At 31.2% G+C, this 22,423-nt stretch overlaps 1 protein-coding gene and 1 long non-coding RNA gene across 2 annotated transcripts; both read left to right on the forward strand.

The window, feature by feature from the left end:
* Positions 1–2,634: 2,634 nt before the first annotated feature.
* LOC105770949 (uncharacterized) lies at positions 2,635–8,222 on the forward strand. Its single transcript, XR_001126351.2, has 4 exons — positions 2,635–3,277; positions 3,437–3,488; positions 3,571–3,932; positions 7,413–8,222. It is a non-coding gene; the product is annotated as an uncharacterized LOC105770949 (long non-coding RNA).
* A 2,626-nt stretch (positions 8,223–10,848) lies between these two features.
* On the forward strand, positions 10,849–15,035 carry LOC105770948 (dolichyl-diphosphooligosaccharide--protein glycosyltransferase subunit 1B). Its single transcript, XM_012592327.2, has 8 exons — positions 10,849–11,034; positions 11,586–11,630; positions 12,300–12,931; positions 13,036–13,183; positions 13,636–13,815; positions 13,922–13,990; positions 14,078–14,167; positions 14,683–15,035. Exons 1-8 carry the CDS (start codon positions 10,918–10,920, stop codon positions 14,803–14,805), a joined length of 1,404 nt encoding a protein of 467 aa, XP_012447781.1. The 5' UTR covers positions 10,849–10,917; the 3' UTR covers positions 14,806–15,035.
* The last annotated feature ends 7,388 nt before the right edge of the window (positions 15,036–22,423 follow it).

Below are 22,423 nucleotides of genomic sequence, written 5' to 3' on the forward strand. Positions count from 1 at the left end.
AATCCCACTATATGCATATTTTTTTATTTTTATTGGTTTTTGTTAAAATAAAAATATTAAAATAAAATCAAATAATATAACTTATTTCAATTACGGAAATATATTTCTATAATTTCCCTAACTGAGTTGGAGCTTGGTTGACTCGTAACACCAACTCAGTTAGAAGCTTCATTAATAGTATAGATATATACACAATTGAGGGAGGTAACAATGTGTGTATAATAAAATTAAAATGTATAAATTTATTAAAATGAAGTTTTAGTTAAGTGGTAAATTTAAGGTTTTACTAATCCAATTGGTCTGAGTTCAAATCAAGGTAGTTAGTACCATATCGGTGGACACACAGTTTTTCGACTAGAACTGGTATGTACCAATACCAATCTGTTTCGTTTCAAATTTAACGATGCTTTTTAAAATATTTAAAATATATCAATAAATTAGATTTAACAATTTCAAATATAAAAATATTAATTGATTATATAAAATATTCATCAACAAACTTCACAAATAAAATTTTATTATCTAACAAATCTAAAATAAACAAAGAAAAATATCCCACAAATTAAACAATAAAATTATCAACAACATTATTTAGAAAAAAATACAATAAGATCCATTGCATAGTAAATAAATAAAATGAAAGTTAAACAAAAATATACACATATAATTGTGTTGGTAAAGCTTTTAAAAGTTTTATCTTTTTTTTTACTTAATTTGTTTGTTATATATATTAATTATCTTCTAATTTAATTTTTAATGTTACTCCTTTACCTTGGTTAAAGTTTAAAGTTGAAATATGGTTAATAAAAAAAATTTAAAGTTGGTAAAAAATAATTTTATCTATTTTTTAACATTATCCATGCACCAGTTGATGCATAATGTTCCAACTGGTGCAATCGGAATTGGCCGGAACGAGTTGGTGCAATTGGTATGGATTGGAATTTACACTAATGTGGAAAAGAGAAAAGATTGCTCCAATTTATTATTGGAACGATGCGCATCGATCGGTGCAATCGGAACTGGCTATATTGGTTCAAATACACCATATGCATGTTTTTATTGGTTTTCTTTAAAATGAAACAATTAAAATACCCTCAAACAATATAACTGAGTTGGTTTTCTTTAAAATGAAACGATTTTTCCTAACTGAGTTGGTGCCCAGTTGACTCATGACACCAACTCAGTTATGAACTTTATTAATAGTATAGGTATACAACTGAAGAAAATAATAAATTGTGGATATTAAAATAAAAATGTGTAAATATATCAAAATGAAGCTTTAGCTCAGTGGTAAATTTAAGATTTTACTAAACTAATTAGTGTGGGTTTAAATCCCACTATATGCATATTTTTATTGATTTTGTTAAAATGAAAAAGCTAAAATACCATCGAATAATATAACTTATTTTAATTACAAAAGGATATTTTTGTAATTTTTCTAATTAACTTGTGACATCAACTCGATTCTTTAAATTTATTAATAGTAAGTATAGATACACAAAAATATAAAAATTCAAAATTATTTTAATTCAAATGGTTAATGAAAAAGTTACATATATATATATGTTGTCTTTGGATCAAATCTCATTATGGATAAAATTTTATTGATTTATAAAAATATAAAAGGACAAAAACACCCACATAATAAAACTTACTTTGCAAAAATATAGGTTTTGGTAACTTCCTAATTGAATTGAGGCTCGGTTAATAGGTGACACCAACTTAATAAAATACCTAATAAATAGTGAGTATATAGATATAGATACACACATTTATAAAATTTAGAACACAAATATAATTTATTAAAGTTTCAAATATAAACTAAAATTGTTTCAGTGTTCAAATCTTATTATAAATAATTTTTAATTCATTTATAGAAATATAGAAAGCGAAAACACCTAAGTATACTTTGCAAATAAAATGATTATTTTGTAATTTCCTAATTGAATTAAGATTGGTGATGGGTGGTCTCAACTGAGTAAAATGCTTAATAAATAGTTTAGATATAACAACTAAATTATAAAATGTTTTAATAATATTATTTAAATTATGATAAATTAATATTAATATTCAAATCAATTTTGTGTATGGTTTTAATATTAAATATTTTTAAGATTAAATAACATTAATAAAAATCATTCTAAATTATTTAAATATTTTAAAATATTTCGTGATTATATTAGTCTCTTTAATTCATTGATTTTAAAAAAAATATTAATAATTTTAAACATAAATTAATATATAAAGTTACCCATATATTGGAGGAGAATAAAACTATCCATATCACTAGAATAAGTCCACACTCCATAGTCAAGTCCAATTTTGAACATGATTCAATGTTGGCATGTTCATAAGAGTCGCCTGCCAAAAAATATGATAAAAAATCAACGTTTTATTTTATACCATACAATTTAGTCGGTTGAAAAAACTTTTTTTTTTGAAATTCCAGATTGGGCTTTTATTGATTAAAACATTCAAACTATTTGGAATAGTCCAAAACAAACAAACTAAAGCAAAAGTCAAAAAAGGAAACGGGCACAAAGTAATCGGCCCAGAAACAGGTGCCCTCACCTAACAAAATATCTAGATATTAAAAGAAAACTCTAGAACCAGCAATTAATGCGCCGATCCGTTGCCCAATCAGAAGCTACTGAAATCTGTCATCCCCTCACCCTGTCATTTCAATTTCCTTTTGACGATTCCATATTTCAAAATTGCCTAACAGATCATTTCTGTTTCTTTATTGCTCTGAAAACTTTCTCTCTTCCAAACTTCATCTCTCGATGCTTCCCTAATCTGGTTCGCTCAGCTCATTATGCTGTGTTTGGGTCTCTGCATAATCAGGAACGCCCATTTTCAGGTAAAATTCCTCTCCTCTTCTTAGCGTCTCTGTTGCAAGGATATGTGCAAGGTTGTTTACAGATCTTGGTGTGTGAAGGAATCTGATATTTTTTACTTCTAGTATTTTCTGTTGTATATCATAAATATATGCCCCTACCATTGATCTGTCATGATCCTTTTTGTTGCATTTCTTGATTATTGCGAGGGAATCTCCTTCAAAAATGAGTGCCTGCCAACCATGGTCAACTCCTACTTGGACTACTTTCTGACAGGCAATTGCTTCAGCAGCAAAAGCAGATGGAACTCTATTGTGGATTTCTGAGCAGGATAAAAGAATTTTTCCTTCCGAGTCACTGGCCACAACACCTGAGGCTGACCGGTTCTGAATCTGATTATATGCACCATCAAAATTAATCTTTATGGATTCTCACTGTGGGTGTGTCCATCTCTTATTTCCTTTCATTAATTCTGAGATTCTTTGTTCAAGACCAGTTAACTCAATGATGTAATTACTAACAAAGTTTGCAACTTCTATTCCATTACTAACTTTGCCTTCATGTATGTTTCTGTTTCTGTCTCCCCATATGGCCCATAGTGCACAGCAAAAGAGTCGACTTTGATTTGGGTTTAACTGCTCTAGCGCCCAGGTGAGCCATTGTACAAAATCCTCGCTTTGATACATCATAATGTTCTGAAATGATAACATTTTCCATACCTCTCTTGTAACAGCACAGTCACGGAATAAGTGATTCATCGTTTCAGCTCATTCTCCACATCGGAGACACCTTGTGTTTACTACTAATTTCCAGTGTTGTAGATTTACCTTTGTAGGCAGATAGTTCCATGATAGCCGACATATTGTGATCTTTATTTTTGTTGGTATATTCAGGCTCCAAAGTGTTTTGTAAAATTTTTTGTAGAGGTTTTGTAAAGCATAAGCTCTAGGATTATCGGTCGATCTCTGTAATAGTTGATAGGCACTTCGTACCGTGAATTCACCCGACTTCTCCCCTCCTCAAATACGAAAATCTTCATGCGGTGATCGTGCCAACGGGATCCTGAGGATTCTTTCAGCATCTGCTTCAGTGAAGGTATTGTTAATCAACTCTGCATTCCAGCTTCTACTATTACTGTCGATTAACTCCTTTACTTTAGAAACGCGCATAGAATTAACTCCTGACGACAATTTAAAATTATCAGAATCTGGAATCCAAGCATCAATAATGGATATACTAGAACCCGTTCCCACCTTCCAACAGTGCCCTGTTATCAATAAGGCTTTGGCTGCCCAAACACTTTTCCACACATAAGAATAAGAGTTTCCTAACTGGGAGTTTAAAAAATCATTTTCTGGGAAGTATTTGGCTTTAAAAATTTGCGCAACAAGAGAACCCTGATTATTCATAATCCGCCATTCTTGTTTAGCCAATAATGAGATATTGAATTGCGCCATATTCCGGAAACCCATACCTCCCTCCTCTTTAGGCTTACACATATATTCCCATTGGCACTAATGTATCCCTTTTTTGCCTTTTCCTTTCTGCCACCAGAATCTGGCAAACAGTTTTTCTATCTCCTCACAAAAAGATTTTGGTAGCAAAAAACATGTCATCGCATAAATAGGGATTGCTTGAAGTACTGTTTTAATGAAAACTTCTTTGCCTCCTTGAGATAAGAAAGGTGTACTCCAATTATCTATCTTCTGTTTAATTCTGTCGTTTAGATTCTGAAAGGCTTCCTTCTTCTTTCTTCCTACCATGCTTGGCAGTCCAAGATACTTTTCTATATTAGTCGAGCACCTTATCCCCAATTCAGCCGAGATGCTAACTTTATCTGCTTCCGTTGTATTCGAACTGAAAAAAATTGAGGACTTGTTAAAGTTCACACATTGACCAGAACTAATATCATATTCCTTCAAAATCTCCTTTAAGATTCTTATTCTGTCTTTAGTCACTTCACCAAACAACATGCAGTCGTCTGCAAATAATAAGTGTGAAATTACCGGACCTCTTCTGCTGGCCTTTACTCCTTTTATCAGCCCTTCCCGTGTTGCGATTCTGATCAAAGACAAAAGTCCTTCGCTGCAAACAAGAAAAAGGAAAGGACTAAGCGGATCACCTTGTCGGAGTCCTCTGGTAGGTTTAAAAACTCTGCCTCTTTTACCATTTATGGAAACTACATAAGATACTGTAGAGATACATCGCATAATTAGTGATACCCATTCCTCTGCAAATCTCATACTGACCATAACTGCTTTCAAAAAACCCCATTCGACTCTATCATAAGCTTTACTCATATCCAACTTTAACGCCATGAGACATTTTTTCCCGTTACGCTTTTGACGAAGTGTGTGTAAAACTTCATTGGCTATTAAGATATTATCCGAAATAAGCCTCCCAGGAACAAAAGCACTTTGAGCACTATCAATACACCTTCCAATAACTGTCTGCATACGATTGGCAATAGATTTGGCTATGATTTTATATACTACTGTGCATAAGCTAATGGGTCTGAAATTGGCGAGATTGGTAGGATTGGAATTCTTCGGAATGAGAATAATCTCTGTTAAATTTAGATCTTCAATATCCTTTCCATTGTTCAGAAACTCCAAACAAAACTTCCCAACATCTTTACCCACAATATCCCAGTATTTTTGAAAAAATAATGCCGGAAAACCATCATAACCAGGTGCTTTGGTAGGTCCCATACTTTTTACTGCACTAAAGATCTCTTCTTCCGAAAACTTTTCTAAAAGGGCCATGTTAATATCTGAAGAAATGTTGTTGTTGATACCTAATGGAAGATGAGATAGGTCTCCTATGCCATTAGTTGAAAAGAGTTCCTAGAAATACTTTGTTGCACTTGCATTTATTTCTGATTCCTCATAGATCCCCTCCCCATCATCTGTATCCAACCTGCTAATTGTGTTGATTCGTTTTCGCATTGAGGCATATTTGTGGAAGAAAACCGTATTTTTATCCCCCAGCTTAAGCCAGTTAGCCCGTGCTCTTTGCTCCCAGTACATTTCTTCTTTGTCAATCTCCATATTCAGATGTATTCTCTTGTCAATAATCTGCGCCATTGTATCATCATTTCGTTCATCCTCCAATAATCGTTCAAGCTCTTTTGTAAGTTTTCCGGTCAATCCCTTTTGTTTTTTCTTTATTGAATTGGCCCATCTTGTCAGATTGGTCTGTAATCTTTCTATCTTTTCAAAAATGGATCCATTTGATGATTCCCATGAACTCTTTATCTCCTCTTCAATCGTTTTCTCTGTAGTCCACCATGCTTCAAATTTAAAAACTGGGATTCTCTTCAAATTACTTTCAGTACTGGTACCAATTAAAAGAGGACAATGATCCGAAAATGAAGACGTTAAGTGGTGTACATTGACTGTTGGAAAAAATTCCATCCATTTTTCATTTGATACACTCCTGTCAAGTCTTTCTCTAATATTTGTTTCTGGTAAATTTCCCCTTTCCCATGTATACCATTTACCCGAGTATCCCACATCAATAAGAGAACATTCTTTTAGAACTTCACGGAACACTTCCATCCTTTTCTCCTCCCTCGGTTGACCTCCCATTTTTTCAAAAGAATAAGCAATTTCATTGAAATCTCCACTTACCAACCAAGGATGCTCTTGTTCCTGTCCTAAATATCTTAATAAATCCCATGAAGCATTTTTATTCTGTGAGTAAGGGGATCCATAAAAGCCGGTGAATCTCCACTCTTTACTAGCTCCTTCTCCGATCAGCACACCAATATGGTTGGTTGAGAAAGTTTTGAGCTCAACTTGAACCGCCTCTTTCCATGCTAGGCAAATGCCTCCCCGCGAACCTGTTGTATCTACATCTATCCCATTCATAAACCCACACCTCCTCCTAATTTTCTCCATTCGCTTTCCACTAACCTTAGTCTCCATGAGGAAGACTAATTGAGGATTGTTTTGCTTCAGTAAAAACCGAAGCCTTCTCACTGCCCGTGGACTCCCTAATCCACGGACATTCCAGCATATGATTTTCATTGCGACCGGTCGGCTTGCCTTTTGGCACCCACCGATTCATTCTGGTTAGGTGATTCAACTGGAAAATTGATGTCCGTCTCCTGTGTTAAGTCTTGATCTCCAAATTTCATCCTTTTAATTGCTCCTTCCTGTTTCCCATTTACACCATAATCCTCCTGTACCAACTCTTACCATTTTCGTTTCTGCAGCTTACTCTCTGCCTCATACTGTCTCATCACTTCTATTTGTTCAACTCTTTTCCACCTAGCTTCCTTGCCCTGCTTCAATATATTTGCGTTTCTATTTTTTGTGGTTTTTCCATTTGTTTCTTCATTCTGTTGTATCTGTAATCCTGCTTCTAAAGTTTCCAGTCAAGCATCCTCCTATACTCCTTCCATCATATCACTCATTTGTTCACTGTTTACAACTCCTGTATACGAACATTGCACTTGTAATTTTTTTGATAAAGCATTAAACTTCAGACTCTCCTTCCCAATCAAATTTAATTCTGCTTTTAATGCCAAAGAGTAAGGTGGATCCTCTCTAATTCTAATTTTCTCCGCAGGTGTAATGCTTGTATAGCCCTGGAGACCATGCCCCAGTTTTCCACATCCAAAACAGAAGGTTGGCAATTTTTCATACTTGAAAGGGATCCAGCATTTATTCCCATTCCCTGTTGACACAAATATACCTCTACGAATTGGTTTTTGCACATTGAGCTGTATTCTAAGGCGACAAAACTCACCGCTAATTTCAGATCTGATCACTCCACCGAACGTGACCCCTACAGCATGCAGAAGATCCTTTTTATCAAACACTGGTAAACAGGGTCCAATTTTAATCCAAAACGGAGATGAAACAAGCGTAATTTGGTCTCTCGTTGTCGGCTTAAAAATCCGGTCAAAAGTAATTAAATTCTTCCTAAACAACCATGGTTGGCCTTCCATCACAGATTCCAAATCATCCTCTGATTCAAACGTTATCAAAAAAAGATTTTTCCCCACCAATTGAATCTCAAACTTTTCCTTTGTTTTCCAGATACTTTTCATCTGTGCTTTGAAACTATCATGATTATAAGATTTATTTGTCCAAACAGAACAGATCAGAGAAGGTTTACCGTTTGGCTCCACCATCGAGCTTTTGACCGATAGTTGAGTAAGTTCCTCTTCTAATAGGGAGATCTCGTCTCTCCGAACCCCGTTGATGCCACCACTCTCCATCATCCCAAGCCACAGCAGCCACTGTTTTCGCTAGGACACCAAGGATTGCACTCTTGGCTTCTAGGGTTTTTTCAGTCGGTTGAAAAAACTTAATTATTATTATTTTTGATTAATAAAATATTATTTTTATTGAAGATAAGTTATCATTTTTAACATCCCTAACCCTAAACTGTCGCCGGAATGGGGTTACGAGGCATTACCGGACATATCAAACAATTTATAAATAATTCTTAAATAAATAACCAACATATTAAAATAAATCATAAATTCATATAAATTTTACTAATTGACTTCATTCATTTTTCTTTTTTATAAATTTCGGCAGCATTTCTGCTTATTTTTACATAAAACCCCACTGCAAATTTCAAATCGCAACCAAACCAATCCCAGTAATTCAACCAATACATTTATATACTTAAATTATACTTGACATATTGACATAACAACTTAATTAATGAAAATCCTATTATCATTTCTAATTAATTCATAAAACTAATCAAGCCATTTCAATTCGATACCAATGCTGTAAATAACTTCTACTATTTTACTAATATAATCATAAAAACATCAAATACCATTCTTTACAACAAAACTATAAAATACTATTTTTATTGAATATAAGTTATCATTTTCATATTCCTTTTCCTTTTATACAATGAATAATATTCAACATAATGTGAAAACGTAGCAATAGAAATAGATTAGAACTTTTTTACACGTGTATATATACGATGAGGAAATTACGTATTTAAAACACGTATGTAATTAAAAATAATATAGAATAAATAATAAAAAGTATGGTTTGGAAATATTAATACATGAATATGTACCATATTAAAAATAATAAAAATTGTGAGTAAAACGAAAATTAAACACAAAACACATGATTAAGAATATTAAATGAATACAATTGTTTATCATTGTTTTGTTTTCAATCTTGAATTAGCGTCGAGTTAATTTCGACACTAACTCAATCGATAACATTATTAATATAAACAAATATACTTTATTAATGTTTCATATAAAATTAAATTTTGCTTTGACTCAAATGGTAAATGAAAAGTTTTATATACATGGTGTTCTTGGTTCAAGCTCCATTATGGATAATTTTTATTGATTTATAAAATATACAAAGACAAAAATACCCAAATAATCATATAACTTAATAAAAAATGCAATGAAATTTATATATAAATATTAATTTAAAAATAACAGGGTCTTCGTTCAGTACTAAAGGACCAAGTTTTGTATCATCTTTTGGGTTTTCAATTATATATAATTAATATATTCTTATATTTTGTGTGGGATTAATTATTTATTTGTTTTAAATTATAAAATAAAAATTGAAGGTTAAAATATAATTATAGTCTGCATACACTTCATCTATTTGAAATTTAATTCTCTATTTTTATTTTCAGAATATAGCACTTTTAATTCTTGAATTTAAAAATTTAGGTTCGGTTGTTACTTGTTGTTTAAATATTTATATTAAATTCATTGGTGTGACATTTTCAAATTAAAAAACATTTAATAATCATGTAACAACAAAAATAATGTTGAAAATGTTTATGTGAATATTTTCTTAAAACATCCATTTGAACTTGTCATGATAAAATAAAATTGTTGGAATAGTGTTCTGAGAAAAAATTGACGTCAACATTTTGATTGAGATGGTTAACAATATTAAGTATTTAGACTAACTAATGACATGCTAAAAGTAGAATGACCAAATTATGTAAAAAAAGTATATAAATTAAATCACGTGTTTCAACGTAGTATAGGGGCTAAAATTGAAATTTGACCATTGGCTTATAATGTCCTTAAAAAAGTAAGACAAACCTAAAAGAAATGAAAACTTCATATCAACCTCTAAGACCCTTGAGCATTAAAATTATATAAGAGTATGTAACATTTTAATTTGAAAAGTTAACAATATTAACTATTTAGATTAATTAATAACATTATAAAAGGGACAAAATTACATTAAAAATTAAAAGTGTAGCCGTTAAATGTAAAATTCAGGCATAATAAAGAGACCAAAATTGAAATTTAATCATTTTATAAAATGTAAAAAAACCTCCACCATAGTGGTGCTCATGTCACAATAATTAGTTAGTCTAAGTAGTTGACGCTCTTAATTATTCTTGTTAAAATGTTGAAATTAGAAAATTTTTAAAAATAATCATTCCAAATTATCAAGTCGAAATATGTTTTGATATTAAAATGTGTTTTAAGAAAATTCTCGTCATCATTTTAAACTAGAATCGCTAAGTATGTTAACTATTTGGATTGACCAATATCGTTGTAAAATTAGAGAATCAAAGTATGATAAATTAAAATATAAATATTAAATGTTAAATTTAAATATAATAGATGGATCGAAACTGAAATTCTACCATGAGAGCTCATCAACAAATTTATGTTGAAGTGGTAAAGTTTTTTTGTGTTGGATTCAAGTTTTTTGAGTTGGGGAGAATAACGCAATAGGATGATAATACGTTTTAGTGTATTTGATTTCACGTCTTCTTGCATTGATGATAATATTTATATCAATCGAGTTAAGGCTGAACCAACATGAAGAAGAGGATTAAATCCGTGTCAAACGGTACAAAAACTTTAATCATCCCGGTATATTATTTTGTATATTATAATTAAATTTCAGATGATGGAGATTGGATCGAATTTACAAGACCAGATGATAACCCAACCCATAAAAAAGATCTAGAGCTGACTACCAAGGCCCAAAAAGAGTTGACCCAGCCAACCTTTTGTATTTTCTTTCTTTCTTGGTCCTCCTCGACAGCCTTGCCCCAAAGTCGAAGCCAGTGTTTTACTCTCTCGTCAACTTCAATGGAGGCTCCGATCAGAGCCAGAGAAGCCCTAGGTTTCATTCTCTTCTCTCTTCTATTTTCCATCTGCAGATCCTCTTCTTTAAACCATCTCCTGATCTCCAACGCCGAGCGTAGAGTAAGCATCAAACTTCTCTCTTTCTCTCTCACTTTTTCTATATTTCCACCTTTTAATCTTAGTTTCATATGAAGTTGTCGAAATTATGATATAATGTTGAAAAAATTAAAGTGTTTTGGTTGAAGAACTGGTTTTAGGTGAGGAATTTATTTGAATTTATATTTTAAAAGCTCTAATTTTAAAGAAAATGTAAGATGCTTGATCTCAATATTTTATTTTATTTTGTTTGATTTGGATTCTTTTGAGCTTGTTTATTTAATTTTTTTCTTTGGGGTTAATTAGGCTTCTTTTGTTAAATTATGATATGCGGTTCAAAATTTAAGTTTTTGGGTTAAAGAACTGATATTAGGTAAGAATATATATATATATATATATATATATATATATATATGAGTTTAGATTATAAAAGCTCCTATTGTTTAAAAAGAAAAGCTGCAAGATGCTTGATCTTAATATTTTATTTTATTTTGTTTAATTTGCCTTATTTTGAGCTTATTTATTTGGATTTATTTCTTTTATCCTTTCCTAAATATTGTTTTTGGTTGATGCAGATTGACTTGAGCTCCCACATTGTCAAAGTTTACTTGACTTTGAAGGTAATTTCTCTCTAAATGCTACAAATTTATTTAATTAATACACATTTATATGTATGCATGCATATATATTATATCTAAATCATTTAATCGAGAGGGGTTGAGGTTTTATACTTGAAATTTGAATTGGGGGCCTAAAATTTACTTGTTAATGGAAGCTTTTAGCCTTTTTTTTTACTATATCAGGCACTGGTTTTTTAACACTTTTATGCCCTGACATTTATTATTGTTATTTGATTTAGTGCTTGCCAATTTATTATTGTGTTTGTTTTTTTTAATACCTGTAATTTTGAAGAATTAACATTTAAGAAAAGAAACTTAAACTATTTTTAATAGCGAAATTCATGATTTACTTTTATATGAAACAGTTATGTTTCAGTCAACTTTTTTTAGGTAATCGTGAGCTTTTAATCAAATATGATTTTGCTTTGTAGTAACTTCTGAGGCAGCAGACTGTAAATAGCAAAACAGTCAAGTAGCAAAAGTAACTTGAAACTGGAGTCTATAATTTCTTATTGGTTTATGCAAGTGAATGAAATTGAGGCATCATTTCAAGTATTAGCATTGATAGTTTGAGGATTAGATTATTAATATCTAGATTTCTAATATTTTCATGTATTTTATTTTGCATAATTGTATATGAATAAATGTGTATGTATTTATCTCTTTTAGGTCGAGAATGCTGGTAGTACGCCTACTTCAGAGGTTCTTCTTTCTTTCCCACCCACTCAAGCTGATCATCTCGCAACGGTTGAAGCATTAGTAACTAAAGGAAAGAGGAAGAAGACTACATTAGTCCGTCTTGATGTAAAAGCGACCGAACTGCCTGATGCACCTAATGACGCTAAATATTTTACTATTTATTTAGCAAATCCCTTAAAGTCTGGTGAAAGCACAACCATAGAAGTATTGTACCTGTTGACACACTCCCAAGAACCTTTTCCGGCTGAGATAGCCCAATCAGAATCTCAATTAGTATATTATCGTGATAGTGCGTTGATATTGTCACCATATCATATTAAGCAACAAACGACTTTTATTAAGACACCAAGTACTAAAGTGGAATCATTCACAAGGGTGGAACCCAGTAATCGTGCAGGCACTGAAATAAAGTATGGGCCATATGAGGATCATCCTCCATACTCTTTTTCTCCAATTCTTATACATTTTGAGAACAATAGCCCATTTGCTGTTGTTGAGGAGCTTGTTCGTGAAGTTGAGATATCTCATTGGGGCAACCTTCAGGTCACAGAGCAGTACACATTGGTTCATGCCGGTGCCCGGCACAAAGGTGTATTTTCAAGGTAGAGTAGCTACTACCTACTAGGATTCAATTTGAAAGATCAAGAAACAAAGCACCTTTTTATGATTGATTTCAGTAGTCACTTTCTGCTGCATGCTATTTCAGGGTTGATTACCAATCCAGGCCAACTTTGAATGGTGCATCCTCATTGAGGTACCTTCTGGCAAGACTACCTCCTAGGGTTCATTCTGTCTACTACCGGGATGAAATAGGAAACATCTCGTCCTCACACCTGCGTACTGATTCCCGTAAGGTATTCAAATGTGTTTTCTCTTCCATTCTCTCTCTTCTCTTTCCCTTGCAGCAAAAAGTTGGTTTTTAACAATAAAATCAATTACCTAGTCAACTTTGGAATTTTTGTGATTATGAGTTATTCCTAAAAGTAAATGCTTTTTATCCTAGTTTCTTGGACATGTGACCATGTAGATGTTTAAAACCCTTGTATTTGCAACTCTCCTTGTTGGCATGTAAGTTTCTATTTGAAAGGTTTGTTCTGGCTTAGTTATATATTGTTGCCATCAAACAACAAGGTTTCCCCAGTCTTGTAATCATGCATTTATATATTAGTGCACCCTTTTTCATGTTTCCAATTAAGGAAGAAGTCAGCATAATATGAAAGGTTTTTAAAATCTTTTTCATATGCTTCTATCGCTGCTGCTTTCTCTTCGTGTATGTTGATTGTCAACTAAGTTTATTCTCTTACAGTCTGAACTGGAAATTGAACCACGGTATCCTTTATTTGGAGGTTGGAAAGCTACTTTTGTCATTGGTTATGGGCTACCATTGCAAGACTTCCTTTTTGAGACATCCGATGACAGGCGTTATCTCAACTTTACTTTTGGATGCCCCCTTCTTGAGACAGTGGTTGACAAGTTAACCGTCAAAGTAGGTTTGGTTTAAAGATCTACATCTGTTTCTTTATATAGTTGTTTCTTTAATCCTTTTGTTAAAATTTTGGAATATAGACTGGAACTAACATGTTATGCTTCAGGTTGTGTTACCTGAGGGTTCAAAAGACCCTTCTGCTGTGGTTCCCTTTCCTGTGGAGCAGCATCTGGAGGTAATTATTCTCTATGTAATAATCTCTTTGCAGTTTTTATAGTGGATGCATGAATTTATTTATGCATGTTACATCTGAATCTTTCAGACCAAATATTCTTACCTTGATGTTGTGGGAAGGACTGTGGTGGTCATGGAAAAGAAAAATCTTGTTCCCGCGCACAACTCTCATTTCCAGGTAATTTGTTGCCTCTTCTATTCGTATTATGTGTTTTTGCATGGGTATCGGTTTTATTGTTGTCCATATTGAGTCCATCTCCTCATGATATTATAAGTTAGTGAATAGAACACCATGCTAACTGAAACCCTCAAAATGATGAATGATTAAAATACGTAAGTGCTTTCATGGAGGCTGTTCGAATCTGCCCTAATTAATATAAAAACGGTTAAAGCATCTAGGTAGTGGTCCCTGTATTATAGTTAAAAGTGCAATTTAGTACTTGTATAAGACGGAGTAATTTAATCTTTGTATGTCTGATATTGGTACAAATAAGTAAATTCCATTACCGTGTTACTGAAAACTATCAAAATGCTGACAAAGACTTGTTTGCTGACTCTGCACCAATATCGAACTACAAAAATTGAATTACTCAATTTCTGTAGATATTTTAGCCTAGGAAAAGACATCCATTATAGTTAGCGGAACACGATTTTGTTCAATCTCATGCGTTTTCTATTGATCCCTCTTTGCAGGTTTACTACACCTTCAAGCCAATCTTCATGCTTGCGGAGCCTTTGATGTTGGCGTCCGCGTTCTTCTTGTTTTTCGTGGCTTGTGTAGCTTACCTGCACATCGATCTTTCCATACGCAAGTGAAACATCGCAGTATTCGCAATAAAAAAAATAGCAAATAGTTTGAAATTGTCACTCTTTAGATTGCAGTGATGCCACTTCACCTGAGGTGAGAGACTACACCAACTCTAGAACTAGGGCATTGTTGTAACTTTTTCGTGTACTAAAATACACCAAAATTCTGAAATGTTCTAAAAATAGTTCCCCATTGAAAATATTGTCGTTAAATTTTGAAGCTACTGTTTTTTTACAAAGTAATTGTTTCAAGTTTCAACAACGAACTACTTGGTAGGCAATGTTATATGGGCTTGAGGTGATTTTCTGATATCGGTGTGCTATATTTTTCCAAAACATTATTATGTCCAAATGCGTTGGGGACACCATTTTCTTTTTAAAAATAGTCTATATATATAATTTAATAAAATAAATCTTCAAGTTTAGTGTTATAAATGAACTGAGCTTGAATAAATGGATTTTGTTCATGTTCATTTGTTTATTTTAAGTTTATTTGTGTTCAATTTATGTTTTCAAAATATTTGTTCGTGTTCGTTTATTTAAAATTATAAATGTTCATGTTCATTTATTTAAGTTAAACCAACATGTTGTTTAAATGAATATGTTCACAAAACATGTTCACAAATCCTTAAGAGTAAATACGGTTAATTTAGTCTTTTAATTAATCAAATAGGATTAGTTTAGTTTTAGACAAAATAGAAATAGCTATACATTTTCTCTTTTGCTTTTACTTTTTCCAATTCCTTTTATAAATTACAAAAATAAAAATATCAATTTGTTATAAATATTCTATTATTAAATGGATGTTCATCCAAATTAAGATAAGTTTAATGTATTTTAGGATTCTAATCGTAATTAAAAATAGAATTTTATTTTATTTATACTTATTATGTCTATAAATATAGACATTGGACAAGGGTAAACAAGCTCGAAAAAAAAAATAGTTTGGTTTTAGGTGATTCATTTGCTTCAGATTTGTCTAAGTTAGCTCTCGTGAAAATGGTAATGATTTAACTTTAGAAGAAATTTCTAATGATCTCGATTTATATAAGCATTTGCGGGTTCAATGCGAAAATTGTTATAAATTAAATTTTAAGAAATTGCTTAAGATAGAAACGAATATTTGTGAACAATGTGGATATCATTTGAAAATGAGTAGTTCAAATAGAATCGAACTTTTGATTGATCTAGGCACTTGGGGTCCTATGGATGTAAACATGATCTCTCTGGATCCCATTGAATTTCAGTTTGAAGAAGAGCTTTATAAAGATCGTATTGATTTTTATCAAAGAAAGATAGGATTAATTGAGGCTATTCAAATAGGCAAGGGTCAACTAAACGGTATTCCTATAGCAACCGTGGCTATGGATTTTCAATTTATGGGGGAGTATGGGATCCTTAGTAGGCAAAAAAATCACCCGTTTGGTCGAATATGCTACCAATAAATTTTTACCTCTTATTCTAGTGTGTGCTTTTGGAGGAGCACGCATGCAAGAACTCTCGAGAAGGCAAAAATTCTCAAAGAAAATCTCTAAGGCATTGTAATAAAGCGGAAGCAACTCTCAAGCGAAGAATAAAAAAGTGATAAGAAAAGTGTGTTATATTACTTTGAATAAATACAACTGAGTGATTATAAATAAAGGGGAAAACCTCTATTTATAATTGAGTTATCCAAATCTAATGATACAATTTAAATTATATCGATGGTTAATTTTAGGAATACAAAATATTTACCATGATAACTCTAGTTTTATTGGGTTCTTAAGGTTTCAAATAGATGGATTTTTCTATATGTTCCATGAATTAGGCCAATTCAAGTGGGTCAAATGAGTCTCATTTAATCAGTTGACTTCGATGGAATACTTTATGTGCATTCGTCATGGGCTTCGTGATACTTTCACATGCATTGTAATAAAATCAACTACGATAATGCATTCTCTTAGTATATGCTTGGAATTCTATTTTAAATATTTTTAATTCTTATTAATTATTTTTTAGTTTGTATCGTATATATTGCCTTTTATTAATTTTTTGACTTACATTTTATATCAATTTATTTTTTATATTTCAGTTAATCAAATTTAATTTTTCTATCATTTCTCTTTTTCTTTAAAATTAATTTAGATATTGTATGTTTTATCAAATCTTTGATAAAATAATATGAACTCCTTCATTCACATTTGTTTTACGTAATTTAATGTTCATGATGATGCGTACTAAATATATGATAAAAAAGTAATAATTGTTTTAAATATAGATATTTTGAGTCATTTAAATAAAATATAATCATAAATTGCAGAATGCAAAAGTTAAATTATGGAAATATTTTAAATAAATTATTATAAATTATAAATTTTATTATTACGTTTTAATTAATTGTTTTTAACAAACATTTTAATTAATTATTTTTATTGTCAAATAAGTTCATTATGCCCAATTATCTTTAATGTTCTTTTAAAAATGCTACAGTTTTTCCATTATACATGTATCGTTTTTCTTTAATTTTTTAATTGTAATTTCGTGTTTTTTGTTAAATTAAATAAATTTTGCCTAAATTTAATTATTCTCAAAATATTAATTTTATTAGTTAAATTATTCTAATTAGTTATGTTTTAAATGTTGTTTTAATTTTAATTAGTATATAAAATATTTTTAACTCCCATCCTTCTAGTCCAATTTTTAACTCTTATATTCTGTTCAAATTTACAATTAAATTTACTTTCATTAAAAAATTGGGACATGCATATTTTGTTTTAATAAAAGATTAAATCATATTACTTAGTTTTAAAAGTTAAATTTTAATTGTCAACGTGTCATAGTGTTTTATTGGTGTTGAGGTTAAAGTCTTTGTTGTGTCGATGGAACTTGTACTTCACTATCTACGATAAGTGTTTACTATTTTCTCTCTTTAAATTATATGTTTAGTTAAAAATAAAATTAATTAAAATTTTAAAAGCTAAAAAGGAATTTAATTATTAAAAAATAAAAAATAAATCATGCAACACAAGTCATATTCCTAATAATATTAATGAGTAACTAACAAACAAACAATAAATAAACATATGCATGTATAAATATAATAGTCCAATATAAATATTAATAATTATATTATATAAAAAATAAGAACATGAAATTATAATAATTTTATTAATATATATTAATAAAACAATAAATAAATGATTTATTAAATAAGTTTTAAACGAATTTATTAACTGAACAAACTGTATTTGTGTTGGATTATTTAATAAAGGAGCATCAAAATTTTATTTATGTTTATATATTTAATTTAATAAACAAATATAAACGAACAAAAACCAAAATATTTACGGAAACTTTTATCAGATGGGATATTATTTGGAATGGAAAAGGAGGAGAGAGGTTGCGATGCGCATTTAAAGGGTGTAGTGAGACATTCTATTATCTATTAACTACACAGCACAGCCCCAACTAAACACTTTTAATTCGGTTAGCTTAGCTGGTTTTGCATTTATGGCCAAAGATTTAAAGCACTTCTCCCATCCCATCCAAACCCTATCTAAATTATTATTTTAATATTAAAATTAACATTTCAATCTTATGAAAAATATTTAATGTTTTTTTAATCCTGTCTGTTGGTATGATAGTTAGGGTGTTTACTACCTCAGGTGTAGCTTGAATTCGAGTCGTGTTACTGTTAGGACTTTATACTTCTCCTGCAATTCACCAAAAAAAATATATTTACATGTTTTTATAGATAGGTGGTAATCAGGTAAGTTCGATTGCATTTAAATCAGTTATTTTATATTCAAAAATTTGAATTTTACAAGTTTAGGATCTTTTCAAATTTAATTTAGGTTAGTTTACCTTCAATGTGAATATATATTTGCATATTTTAAAAGTTTACACATTAATATAAATTATTAATTTATTATATTTTAAGGAAGTTTTATATAATATTTTTAATTATGTTTTATTAAAATTAAAATTTGTTATTATTATTGGATAGCACAAAAATGATATAATTTTAATTTTTTAGAGTAGGAGAGGGGTGAACGACTCACCCTTGTATTTCTAGTAGAGTTGCTGCCCCCTTCATGTTATATAAGGGGTTTTGGGCCTCTCTCACATCGGGTCCAATTACGAGTACTTTTTGAACTTTTTTGACCCAATACTCTGTAATATGATCCAACCCGATTCAGTTATTCTATTTCCCAACATAAACTTTAATATCTATGTATTAAATAATTTTCCCACCCCAATTTTACCTATTAAATTTTTGATAATTTTACCCCCGATAAAATTTTGATGATTTACGCTCGGTAAAATTTCGAGAAATTTTGTTCAATATGTCACAACTCAACATGTTTACTATGTCCGAATGATTTATTTGGGCTTCAAAACAGTAAAAAATATAAACTTATTCTTCCATCATCTTTTAAGTAATCCCATGTAAAATTGCAAATTTCTATTTTCATTTTCATTTCCATTTTTTTGGAAACCTACATTCATTTCCAAATGATTCTATTTCTCTATTTTGGAGAAAACCATAATTATTACTGAACGTTTCCCATTTCTTTTTTTTCTTCTATTCATTCCGTTAATTTTTATTCAAACACGCAATTCATTTATGGTTTTAACAAGTTAGTGGAAGGATCGATTGGACATATGAAGTTGATGCTCAAATAATTTATAATTAAGTTATGACTTTTCGCCTATTAATTATAAACTCATTTTGTCATGAAGTCATTCCACTATAGTATTGTGACTGAGCTCTCCCCAACGACATACCATTACGAAAGCAATTACTTAGTGTTTGTTCAATGACCTTGTCATTAGTGTGTTACCCTCATAGGATATCATTGATCTCTTTGGGATAATATTCGTTCTCCCAATATGATCTTATTTTATCTCATGGTAACCATTAAATATTTTTTCATAAAAAGTCAATTCTATCAAATATTGATCAAGTAATCCATCATAAAGACAGATGACCCGTGGCCACGTTTACTTTTAATCAACCATGTAATGCCAATAAGAGGATATCATTTACCCATATTTTGGGCTATGAATTCCACTATTTTGAGTGACGTTACATACTACAAAAGTCGTACACCCAACACACTGGCTTTCGGTTCCTTATCTATTTGAACCCAGGCTTTTACTTACATCAAAATGTATGAGTCACACATACATAGTCTACCATCCATTCAGGATTTAAGTATGTCACACTATGAACGTCACAATTAAATAAATCCATAAACAAATTCAGGATCTATTCTGCTTGGATCTATTCGATGTTTTGTCAGTACAGTCAGTCACATCTATGTCTCTATCTTCTTGGAGCCATCCGCTCCGATGCCCAAGACAACGCATCTCCCTAATTGGACTTGATAGATGACATATTAGTCTTTCAATTGGTTTGCTCATTTCCAATTAGACTAAGGACATGCTTAGGTTCATCTGCTAATACAAGCTGTCTTTTTGTACTACGATCCGACCACATAATACCTCTTAATATTAGTTAAACATTTAGACAACCAATGAGCAATATTTGCTTCTATTTTAATTTGCGTGCAAAAATCATATGAGAAAAATAATACAAAGTATATTAATTTAATTCATGAACAATTTTATTAATTAATCTGTTCGAAAAAAATTACAAGTGTACTTAGATGAAAATACTACACTTAGGGCACTGGATCCAACAGTCTCCCACTTACCTTCGTGAGGTAGATAAGTCATGTTTTGCATTCCTATACCCCTCCATATGTTTACTAAAGAGCTCTCTAGCTAGAAAAGTCTTGGTGAAACAAATCCCCAGGGTTTGTTCTTAAATGCTATTTTTGACTACATCCACTATTCCGTCAAACACTATCGTCTCCCTTAATGTGTTTTTATCCTTATGTGGTTTCTTTTAAGATTAGCTATATCCACACTATTATAGTGCCATAGCTTTTTCGTACCTTATATTCGACCTTCCATAGTGAAATTATCAGTGTAACCCTACTTGACACTTATTCACACTATGGACCCGCTGTTTAGGATAAAAGCACAGTCTAATGTTAATTTCCTCGAATCCCAACACGTTTGGAAATCTGAATTAGTATATTCGATAGGAGTGAGATCTCCTCTAGAATATACAAGCATATAATCTCTTGTTTCCTATAAATATTTAAGTATATGCTTAACTGCTTGTCAATGTCTTGGACCTGGATTCGCCTGATATTGACTTACCAACCCTACTACAAAACAGATATATGGACGTGTGCATAGCATAACATACATGAGACTTCCTACTACCAAAGCATAAGGAACCTTTCTCATGTTTTCTCTTTCTTTCGCTGTCTTAGTATAGTCCTTTAAAGAGATATGAAATCCCGATACGGAAGGTTGATTTCCCTTCTTCGAATCGGTCATTGCATAACGCTCGAATATCTTATCTATGTATGAAGCTTGAGATAGTGCTATCACTTTTTTATTTTGATCCCTTAGGATTTGAATACCTAAAACAAAATTAGCTTCTCCCAAGTCCTTTATGCTAAACTATTGGGTTAACCACAGTTTAACCGATGACAATGTCTCTACATCATTTTTTCAGTGAGTAGAATGTCATCGACATATAGAATGAGAAAGACCACCTTTCCATCCCTAAACGTTTGTAAACACAAGATTCATCTATGTTTTGCTCAAATCCAAAAGTTTTGATTGCTTGATCAAATATTTGATTCCATGAGCAGGATGCTTGCTTAAGTCCATATATGGATCTAAGCAGTTTTCAAACTTTATACTCGTTTTCTTTATCTATATATATTTAGTAGGTTGCATCATGTGGATGCTCTCTTCAAGATATTCGATCAAAAATGCTATCTTGACATCTATTTTCCAGATCTCACAATCGAGAGCTACCGCAATGGATAGTAATATGCAGATTGACTTGAGCATGACAACTAGAGAGAAGGTTTCTTCGTAATCGATACCTTATTTCTAAGTATAACTTTTTGCTACAAGTCTAACCTTATAAGTTTCCACTTTTCTATCCGTATTTCTTTTCCTTTTGTAGATCTAGTTACACCCTATAGGTTTAATTTGGGCTTTTCATAAGTGGTTTTCTTTGGATTGAAATTTTTTTAGTATTGGGATTTTTCAACTGAGAGTTTGTACGTAACTTAAATATCGTTTATTTTCTAGCTAGTTAAACTAAAATTTTTCCTACGATCACTTCAGTGATCAATGTAATCTCTGAGATTCAGTCTAAACTTCTAGGCCGGGTTTTGGGTTGTTACATATACCATCCATCATTCCATATCCGAACATCAACCAAAAACACATCATGTAGCATATTATTTTCTCAACCATTAAGTCATTAAGCATATAACCCAAACTACCTAACAAGACAACATCAACAACATGATTGTTACCATCTCAAATATACATATACTTATATACATAGTCTCCAAATGCCAACAAAATGCCAAAAAGGATCATTATAACCATAAGACTTCCTAGGTATATGCTATACACTTATCAATGTTGACTATATAAGTCTCAAGCTAACAACTAACATATATCATATATTTAATAATCAACCATTCATCAAGTTTTACCAATTCATAATCTACCATGATTCAAGGATAAGCACACTTCTATA

The sequence above is a fragment of the Gossypium raimondii genome, chromosome 5 (genome assembly GCF_025698545.1).
Source record: "Gossypium raimondii isolate GPD5lz chromosome 5, ASM2569854v1, whole genome shotgun sequence".
Taxonomy (NCBI): Eukaryota; Viridiplantae; Streptophyta; class Magnoliopsida; order Malvales; family Malvaceae; genus Gossypium; species Gossypium raimondii.

Coding starts and splice junctions, on each gene's coding strand:
- LOC105770948 (XM_012592327.2), top strand. CDS start 10,918: ATGGAGGCTCCGATCAGAGCCAGAGAAGCCCTAGGTTTCATTCTCTTC. Junction 13,816..13,921: donor TTGACAAGTTAACCGTCAAA/GTAGGTTTGGTT, acceptor GTTATGCTTCAG/GTTGTGTTACCTGAGGGTTC. Junction 13,991..14,077: donor CTGTGGAGCAGCATCTGGAG/GTAATTATTCTC, acceptor TGAATCTTTCAG/ACCAAATATTCTTACCTTGA.